Source organism: Gadus macrocephalus, chromosome 14, assembly GCF_031168955.1.
Source record: "Gadus macrocephalus chromosome 14, ASM3116895v1".
In the NCBI taxonomy this organism is placed as follows: Eukaryota; Metazoa; Chordata; class Actinopteri; order Gadiformes; family Gadidae; genus Gadus; species Gadus macrocephalus.
The window spans coordinates 4,191,368-4,201,393 of NC_082395.1; the positions used below are offsets into that span (position 1 = coordinate 4,191,368).

General features: G+C 45.6%; 3 protein-coding genes across 5 annotated transcripts in view; 2 read left to right on the top strand and 1 right to left on the bottom strand.

The window, feature by feature from the left end:
- Window positions 1-973, top strand: part of LOC132471610 (interleukin-18 receptor accessory protein-like) — an 8,495-nt gene extending 7,522 nt beyond the window's left edge. For both annotated transcript variants that reach the window (XM_060070791.1, XM_060070792.1), the window contains exons 10-11: window positions 1-23; window positions 378-973. The exon at window positions 1-23 is cut by the window's left edge and continues 93 nt beyond it. In XM_060070791.1, the coding sequence (XP_059926774.1) occupies window positions 1-23; window positions 378-617 (263 nt within the window). In that variant the 3' untranslated portion in view covers window positions 618-973. The remainder of the gene's footprint in view (window positions 24-377) is intronic.
- Window positions 974-1,442: 469 nt separating this feature from the next.
- On the bottom strand, window positions 1,443-4,197 carry LOC132471752 (PEST proteolytic signal-containing nuclear protein-like). Of its 2 annotated transcripts, none has more exons than XM_060070990.1 (5): window positions 4,077-4,197; window positions 3,179-3,411; window positions 2,834-2,908; window positions 2,695-2,750; window positions 1,443-2,483 (listed from the first exon to the last, which is right to left on the bottom strand). In XM_060070990.1, the coding sequence occupies exons 1-5, from the start codon at window positions 4,120-4,122 to the stop codon at window positions 2,372-2,374; spliced, it is 522 nt and encodes a 173-aa protein (XP_059926973.1). In that variant the 5' UTR covers window positions 4,123-4,197; the 3' UTR covers window positions 1,443-2,371. The 2 variants fall into 2 exon arrangements, with proteins under 2 accessions (XP_059926973.1, XP_059926972.1); XM_060070989.1 differs by having other exon boundaries at window positions 3,179-3,414; window positions 4,077-4,176.
- Window positions 4,162-9,460, top strand: stk16 (serine/threonine kinase 16). Its single transcript, XM_060070991.1, is given in 9 exon segments — window positions 4,162-4,294; window positions 4,593-4,707; window positions 5,101-5,324; window positions 6,801-6,930; window positions 7,117-7,127; window positions 7,130-7,216; window positions 7,380-7,507; window positions 7,802-7,923; window positions 9,022-9,460. Coding segments are annotated over 8 exon segments (927 nt in total). The 5' UTR covers window positions 4,162-4,294; window positions 4,593-4,621; the 3' UTR covers window positions 9,161-9,460.
- The last annotated feature ends 566 nt before the right edge of the window (window positions 9,461-10,026 follow it).

Here is a 10,026-nt window from a genome sequence, read left to right on the forward strand (position 1 = left end):
TCGTGTTGGAAGCTGGAGTCCAGGTAGAGAAACAGAAACGATCATAGTTACAGTCTCAAAGAGCTTCACAAGGTGTTAACCCACACCCCGTCACTTTAAGCCCTCTTTGGAGCAGTAAACGTTTTCAAATCAGACTTGATTGAGGAAAATACAACGCTAGATTGGACTGTTGTTTTTTCCTCAATCAAGTCTGATTTGAAAACGTTTCAGACACATTGAGCATTGTAACTCAACCCTACTATTGGTGAATTAACATGTTTGGAAAGACTTTCAATACCTTAGAGCAGGCTATAAAATATATAGCAGTAAATATTTGTACTTTCTACTGTAATGTTCACTGTTGTTAAGGTTTGTAAATCTGATGTTGTTCTCACTAGGCTTTGCTGCGGGACCATGAACTCAAGGTGATGGTAATCTGGACGGAGCCAAGACCTGCATCCATGGGTCAGCTGAATCCACCTCTGCCCAGGCTGGTGCACAGAGCCTTGAGGGTCCTACCCTGTCTGGACTGGCTCCCTGGCCCGTCACCGGACTCTTCCAGAATGTTCTGGAAGTCATTTTGGAAGGCCATGCCAAAACAGAATGGAGCATCACTCACTCAAAGCCAACCTGGGTAGTGACAACGTGACCAATGTTGTCACTGTGACAATTGACCAATTCCCCAGTAAGGCACATTACTGAACGTTATTTTGAAGGTTTTATCTACTTATTAGATGGAGGACACGCTGGTAAGCAGCCATACCTCCGTATTTTGGGCATGTCCTCACTTGAGTGGATTGGAATGAGTAGCTTGGGGCCCAGAAGGACGAATTTTATCATGGTGTTAAGAAACATGCAAAGCTGGCTGTACTGGTTGTCCCGGAAGAAATTGTTGGAATAATCTATTCATAGTAGCAATAAGATGCACTACAAACAAATGGTTGAAACCAGAACCTCCCACATGGGGGTAAAGGTGTTGGAAATGAACCAGATGGAAGATGTGATGTGGATATTTTTTATAAAAATGTATTATACTTATTAAAACATATATTTTTTTTTTATATTTCTAATATTTTTTTATTTTATTACAATTATAGTTTTACTTACTTGTACAATACTTGTTGCACAAAGTGTTAAGTTAGATGGATTTAATGATGCTCCAAACTAGTGAATCTCAAAACGATCTACAGCGCAACTTAAGCATCAGATTGTAATCATGTACAAAATGTAAATGCATTATTAATTCTTCCAAGTTACTAAAGCTTTGTAAAAGTTTATTCTTCTTACTCTAACTTGCTTCAGAAATGTCGTCCATTTTCCTTAGTGGGTACAACCAGTCATCGTTTTCATGCTATAGAAAGCCTCTTCTCGTTTGGACATCAAACACAACAGTTAAATATTTAGGTGATTAAGTGTGCAGAAGACGGTGTAAAGCAACATACAAATCAGACATGATACAAGGAGAATTTCCAGGTTTTTATTTTGGGGAAAGATGTTTTGAGGCACAGGGGAGCTTAGTGTAGTTGACTCCAGTTCATAACTCTCACACATAGCAGGGACGGTCGAGAGTACATTGTTTAGTTAAATACTGAATTATTGTTCATGCACAATCAAAACCGAAATAATGCCTATCCACTGGCTCAGCATTAGATATGGTTGTTTCCGTGACAATAGACTGCCAATCAGAAGTTATGAATGACAACATACAAATCAGAGTGGTTGACAGAATTAAAAAAGGTTGTTTCCCTCCAGTTGAGCACGAATCAACTTTTCTGCACTCCCAAAAGACACGCCCACAAACAAGCGTGCACACACACACACACCAAAAACAATAAAGAAAGACCATCATTTCATTCTATATACATTTGTACACCAGAGACAAAAAAAAAAAGTTTGCCGAGGACTTTCCAAACCAGCTTCTACCAGTTAACAGTAGATAGCGTTGATATCTAGAGGATCGAATACATAGCAACGCATAAACTAAATGAACACACGGGGAGACGGTTGAAATAAAAACTGTATTTTTAGGACTTTTGGGGCACTTCTTTCCAGCCTCTTCCTCAGCTCTCAGGTTCGTTGCTGACTCCACCGTAAAACCTTATGTTCTTTGACAGTGATCCCACTGCTGTCTCCACTGCTACTGGTAAGAATAGTAAACATGAGGGCCAGTCACCGGAGAAACTACCGGTGACTGGCCGGGTAGGTCCGAAAACCAGGCTGGGAGATAGGCTCAGGAGTTCTGGGAAGATTGTGGTGTTGGGAGTTTGTCAAAGACGAAGAGGAGGGGAAGGGGATGTTTGACCCAGCCAGGAGCTCATGGGTGTGGGCAAGATAGTGGGGGACTAGACCCCCCCACGCCCAGACCCGCCCCGACCGTGGCTCCATCATGGGTTTAGGTGTGATCTGACTGGGTCTTCATCTTCCTCTCCCACAGCTTCTGGTGGTCGGAGAAGCCCTGCTTGCCCTTGTTGAAGGAGTTGGGGCCGGCGGACGTCGGGGTCTCCCTGAAACACAGAGATGATTCACATGGTTGGACTGCTGACCTAGCACTGCTCTGGGGGCCATCACGTGCATCACCCAAGTGGGTGCTACACACTGGTGGTGTATAGTGAGGTTCACCCTTCCCTGTAAAAGCGTCTTTTAGTGTCTAGAAAAGCGCTGTATAAATTCAATCCATTATTATTATTATATCACACACACACACACAGCCCTTACCTGCCAATATTCTTCATCCTCATCTTCGCCTCTGGTGGCATCTCCTCCGGTTCACTCTGCATGAGAGGAAGCGTTAGCCATCGCTCAGACACATCTGTAGTACGACCGGACCTACTTTTATAATACATTTCTTACTCACATCGTCTGACTCGTCGAACACAGAGACCATTGTTGCCTTTTTGGCAGGAAGACTTGGTGTAGGCTCTTTTGGCTTCTAGGATAGAACAAGGAGAAAAAACGTTGCTTTATTCAGATCCAGATGGTTCTGATATATGCTTAACAAAAAATCACCTAGAATAAAATACACATCTCAGTGTGAGCCACACTGTATTTAAGAGCTCATCTGAGCACTGCCAGGAGAAGAGTAATGTCCATGGCAACCACACTCATCTATTGATGTTTGACGCAACTTCAAAACTAAGAGGGCGCTGTAAAAGTACTATTAGTAGCAGTAGTAGTGTCTTAATCTCGTCTTAATACTCACAGTGGCACCGAGCTTGATGGAGATGGCGCTACCCTTCTTCCCCATCTGACTGCCCAAGCCAAAGCCTATCTTGGGTACTTTCGCCGGCAAGGCTTTTGCAGAGAACTCTTCATCATCATCGTCGCTGTCCGATGCGATCTGTAGGGCAGAGCGTTTGACTGCAGCCTCCCCTTCTCCCACAGTGCTAGAAGAGACAGGCTTAGTTTTCACTCTGCCTCCCTCCGTCTCTGGCCCTGCTTGAGGCAAGACAACTTAACAAGGTGAGCAACTGTTACCCTGGAAACAACACACCCATCATTCACCGGTTTGTTTATCAGGGTGTCCTTTACATTGTGCCGTGACACCCTAATGAATCATTTCTTATCTTTGAACAAAGCCCTTATCTTTAAAATAAAGCATCTCAATGTAATGCCTTGAATGAATGGATGTGCAGAAACATCAGAATAAAAAAAACAAAAAAAACAGCCATTGGGTCTACAGTTATACATTGTATGAGTCTATAGATGGGAGATCAATGCCCAACAGCATTGCTCAATTTGGGTCAACATTACTGTAATACTGGAGGGAATAACAGCTAGCATGCTGCTAGCTAGCTTACCAGATAAGATCAAAGTGTGAACTAATATAATTAGTATTTATGCTACTTATTTGAAATCAGTGTCAAGCAATAGACTCTCATAACAGACGCCATGGTGTTGCAATCTCGTCTCTTCATTATTAGTCATTGTTTTGTATTTTGGTTGTGATGTTTAATCAGGCTAACGCTAGCTACCAGCTAGCTCAGGTCTCATGTGTCTCTGTGATAGCACCCCGGCACCTAGGCTAACCGAGCAGCAAACAAGCTTCACACAAGATCAACACTCAACAGGCAATGTGCAAAAAACGGCGCAGATATCACCTCCATCGTCGTTGCTCAACTTGCTCTTGCGCTTATATTCCGCCATCACTGTTCACAGAGCTGAACAGAGCTGCAGTGCACTGTGCTACCGCTAGTCTCGGCGGCGGCGCGGTCGTCGTGAATCACCGCGAGAAGAAGAAGAAGAAGAATACAGCTCTGTCGCGAGAAGTAGACGAGACATGGGTGCCGTGTTAACCTGGAAGACGGAACACATATAGGTAAATACAACTCCTAAATCATCTGACTAAGCTGTAAGTGGTATGAGGGTGCCTTACTAGCATCTTGAGATCGGTGTTTTCGGATCTCGATGATGACAAGAGGCTGGGGGAGGAGGTACACTTTGTGGGACTAGATGCAGTTCAAAAGGTGTCAACATTGTGTTTGCTTGGATCATGAACAATATGAACGCACTTTTGAAACATATGGCTTCAGATGAACATATCTCCATTAATGTTCTTCTGTCATTAGCTCTCCACCATGCACAGTGTGTGACCTATATTCCTATTCCATGATCACTAGGTTGGTGTTGGGAATGTGCAGGGAAGATGGGCCAGGCATTGTGTATATGTTCCCGTGGCTCAATCACCATCGACAACAAGAGATACTTCTTCATTCAGAAGCTAGATGAAGGGTAAGATTACCTCCCAAATATCCAACATATACCCCCACAACATCCATTTCTCTCTGAGTCCTGTATCTCTTTTCCTGTCAATGGGTCTCAGCCTAAAGGGCTGATTATGGTCATACGTTCACACAACGCAAGGGGGTTAAGGACCTGTTACCTCCTTGCGGACCCTCCTTGCGTCCACGTGCGCCTCCCAAAAAATTGTAACCTTCCGTCGCCAGCAGCTGTGTTTGGGCCTCTCGCTTGAACCCGTCGCAGAACCATATAGGTTCAGTTCTGCTTCGAAGCGTCTCCCAGGTCATTGCGTTCCATGAACGTGGGACCATAATCAGCCCTTTAAACCTGCGAGTGGCTTGGGATAAAGCAGTCTGCCAATGAAGGGTGTCTGTCCGCCTCCAGGGGGTTCAGCTACGTGGACCTGTTGGAGGGCGTCCAGGACGGTCGCTTCTACGCCCTGAAGCGGATCCTGTGCCACGACCGGGAGGCGCGGCAGGAGGCCCAGACGGAGGTGGAGATGCACCAGCTCTTCAACCACCCCAACATCCTGGGCCTCACCGCCCACACCTTCGTGGACCGCAGCGGGAAGACGGAGGCCTGGCTGCTGCTGCCGTACATCAGTGTGAGTTTGCTGCGGTTGTTCAGTAAATTGTTTGACTCCAAACATTGTTTCACTTTATTATCGCGATGGCCCTCTGTGAGTACATTTTAAACTTAAACCAGAAAATAAGAGGATTGTGACCAAAATGATATCTGGCAGGGATGACCCAATGTGTGAAAACATGTGAAATATGTTAACATTTATGTGAAATATTGACTACAACTTTCAATAATGTCACAATGCCATTATAACTGGGACAGCCCGGTTTATAAACCCAGTGCTGCCACACAGACCCTATAAACAACTTATTACTATTATGGAAGATAATCACAATAATTGTAATACCTATTCTTTCTGGTTGCCGTCGCTGTCTGTTTTTTAAACTAGGTCAGGGAGCACTGCTACTCTTTGCAGCTTCCAATGTTTATTACGTGCGATTATTGTTCTCAACCTAACTATTGAGCTCCTGAGATAAAGCTGCTTAATTTATATGGGCCAAATCAGCTAGCGGCTAGCCTAAACACTTTATGAGAGAGAGAGAGAGAGAGAGAGAGAGAGAGAGAGAGAGAGAAGAGAGAGAGAGAAGAGAGAGAGAGGAGAGAGGAGAGAGAGAGAGAGAGAGAGAGAGAGAGAGAGAGAGAGAGAGAGAGAGAGAGAGCGAGAGAGAGAGAGAGAGAGAGAGAGAGAGAGAGAGAGAGAGAGAGAGAGAGATTACAGGTAATACAACAGGAGATAGAAACAGACTGAGAAAGCAAAGTGGGACACGACAAAGACAGAGAGAGACAGAGAGAGAGAGAAAAAGATAGCAGTGAGGGGGAGACGGGGGAGAGAGAGACTAAACGTTTGACTGTCTGCGGTCCAAAGCACTCTCAGCGGAGGAGGATGACAACAATTAACATGGAACAGCCCTCTGGGGAATGTTGGTCTCCTTGACAACAGTGGACGTAGCCAAACAAATGTCCCCTTTCATAACAATACAAGACAATCGCAACATCCTCCCTAAACAGAATCCGTGAGTCTGCCAGCCGAAACCTGTCCTTCTGGGACGCGGTGTCTGTGGGGAAGGTCTTTGTCTGTGGCTTCGAACCTTCTCGTCTGGGACCTACCTCAGGTGTAGGCCTGTGACCCCATATGCAAATGAGGTGACCCAAAGTTGGGGTGCCCTACCGGCAGGTTGGGAAACGCTGTGGTGCTCTGTTCACCTAAGCTCACTGCCGAGACTTCCTGGGCTGGTTGAACAGCCGGAGAATAGACTGAGGGACACAGAGGACCAGATTAACTGAAACAATATGAGAGAGAGAGAGAGAGAGAGAGAGAGAGAGAGAGAGAGAGAGAGAGAGAGAGAGAGAGAGAGAGAGAGAGAGAGAGAGAGAGAGAGAGAGAGAGAGAGAGAGAGAGAGAGAGAGAGAGAGAGAGAGAGAGAGAGAGAGAGAGAGAGAGATCCATCCATCCATCCATCCATCCATCCATCCAATGTATGGTGATGGTCTGTGTGCAGAAGGAAGCCTGTGGTCCGTTCTGGAGAAACTCCGAGACAAAGGAAGCTCCATGCCAGAGAGGCGCATCTTACTCATTTTGCACGGCATCTGCACCGGACTCAAGGCCGTCCACGAGCGGGGATACGCACACAGGTACAAACACTCACACTACCTCCCAACTGTCAGTAGCATGTCAGTATATAGCGTCAAAGTCTCAGGATAAACATTGGAGGACTTTCTATATTTTTTTATGGGGTTCTTTTGGTGCCTTAAACAATCCCAAGTCTTTCCCTTTACATGTAATGAAACATCCAAATCCTTCCTCTGCCCCCGCGTTAGGGACCTGAAGCCCACAACGTGCTCCTGGGTGAGAATGACCGACCGCTCCTAATGGACCTGGGCTCCATGAACAAAGCCCGGATTGAGGTGAGGGGCCATAGTAAACCTTTAAAGAGCCAGTAAACCCAAAACACTTGTTTTGTTTTGAGGACATAGTAAGTGCTCTCTCTGGAGTACTGGCCACGTTTGGGTCTGTTACCCCAGATAAAGCTCCTGAGGTCGGGCTGATTATTGACCCCCCCCCCCCCCCCCCCGTCCCACAGGTGCGGGGTCCCGGGAAGCCATGACGGTGCAGGACTGGGCGGCACAGCGCTGCACTATCTCGTATCGGGCCCCCGAGCTCTTCAACGTGGAGAGCCACTGCATCATCGACGCCCGCACCGACATCTGGGTAGGACTTATTGATCACGCATCGGCATATCTTTTATCGCTTATCCGTTGTTGTTCAGTCAGACTTTAACCGCGAAGCTCAACGGCTCCTCTTGATCACCTAAATATATATATTTTTTATTTCAAATTAGTTTGTGATAAGTTACAGCTGATTTAGTTTGAACTTCTCTGACTTTATTTGCTTGTTTGACCTGTACTCATTCTGCTGCCGTAACAAGCTGAACTTCCCTCCTGGGGCTGGTAAAGCGAGTGTGTTCTTCCTGTACACTCAGAGTCGGGGGTTGTCTTGTGTCAGTCGCTAGGCTGCGTGCTGTACAGCATGATGTTCCTGCAGGGCCCCTTCGACATGGTCTTCCAGAAGGGCGACAGCGTGGCCCTGGCCGTCCAGAACTCGGTGCTCATCCCCCAGCCCTGCAGGTCCGTCTCTCAGCCTAAAGGCCCGGGAGGGTTTTTAGAGAAATGTTGTGCCTTTTATGCGTTCTCATACCATTATAATTTATACCAACCGTATGACTTGTACCTTTTCGATTTGAAAACAAAATTGATTATTTATCCCTTGCACTTGCAACGTGGCAAAGTATTAAAAGGAAACAATCATTTATATAAACTTCCAAAACTAAATGTTTGCAGCCGTAATAATGAACCATAGTTGGATGTCATTGCACTGGTAAACATATATGTTATGCTATAGACTGAGATGACTTGTTCATAATCACCTGACAACCTGGGAATTTGTCACCGAACAAGAATGTTCAATCGAGTCAGGTTTCAGTTGTTAGCAGTGCTTTTAGTTTACCTCAGAGCCCATTCTGCTCTGATGACGTTGCTTCTTTCCATCAGAAACGGGTGAAGCCGCACGTTTCATGCATTCTCGGTTTCCTGTCCACCTAGTTCTCTGAATGTAACCAAAAATATTTATTTGGTTCTGTTCTTAATAATAATAATAATAATAATAAATTTAATTTAGAGGCGCCTTCAAGACACCCAAGGTCACCTTACAGAGCATATAGTCATCATTCAAAACTATGTAAACAGACTAGGAATAAAAGGAAACAGAGGTTAAACATGAAGAAATAATAATAATTAAGCATCCTTAGGCTAGTTTGCGATGGGTGACCTCACCCTATTTTAGCTCCCCCTGGCGTATAGTTTGTCATGTGCAATAAGATTAAATATTTTATTATAGAATAATTTAGCAGAGAGTTTTATCCAAAGCGACATACGGTGGGTTAAGTCACATGTCATTAGAAGCAGGTAGGGGACAGGACATCGAGCTTGAGGGGCCACAGATAGACTGCGAACAAAAACCTTTTAATCTAGAAGACCAACACCCGTGTGTCTGCACTAGCCCTGCCCTCTACTCTTCATATTGCCTCATGCATTGGGCAACAACTATCCCAGTCACATAGGGAACCATAAGTTCAACATCTGTGTGTGTGTGTGTGTGTGTGTGTGTGTGTGTGTGTGTGTGCGTGCGCGTGTGTGTGTGTGTGTGTGTGTGTGTTTCCTGGCCAGCTACTCGGAGGGCCTGCAGAATCTCCTGCGCTCCATGATGGTCTCCAACCCCCAGGAGAGACCTGCGGTGGCCTGGGTCCTGATCAGGTGGCAGGACCTGCGGACATGCAGCCCCAACACACACACCAACATGGTGTGACCCCCACCAACATGGTGTGACCCCCACCACCACCACCACCTCCACCACCTCCCACCCCTCTCCCAAGGCTCCAGGTGTAGGAGGTGTAACACCTTAGAACGCAGAACTTAGAGGTTATTCCACATAAAGAGAGTAGGAGGTGCGTGAGACGCACACACACAGACACACACACACACGCACACACACACACACTGTGCTCTCCTCTGCGTTTGCACGTGAAAGGTGCTTCGTTCCCCCCATGATACAGAGAGATAATAATTTGGCACTCCATCCTCGAATAAATTCTCTGTTTGGACACTTGCTTGATCATCTTAAAGTTGAGGAAAAGTCAATGATTCTCAGATAACCTGGGTTGTCACTGTTCACTGATCATTTGGTTAGGAATTGTTGTTCATTTTTTTGTCATTCCAGAAGGGAAGCCATTGCTGTATGCTTTGCTTAACCGTTCAATGGAAGTAAAGTACTTTAAGTTCACAGTGCCTGAAAAACATTCCTGATATCCAGTTTGATATGGCTATGACTCATTTTTTCACAGACTAACTATAACTGCATCTTTCTTAAACCATGCGTCTTGAATGAATTGCTCTCCCCTGCAATACTGCATCTGACCACAGGGCCGCGCTGCTGCACCACCTTTCACCAGAGACTCTGCTTGGCGGCTTTGAATTGATCCCAGTTGTGCTGTTTCGCTTTTTGTGTGGCGTTTGGTAAATGCTGGAAATTTAATTTGTAGACTAAACAGCGTTGTGGCTGTCACTGATTTTTTTCCGGCTCTTCTTCTGTAAATATAGGCTCATGTTTGTAAATTTGGTCAAACCTTGACCAAAACACTTATTTTGCTCATGTGTAAAGTAGCCTAATGAAGT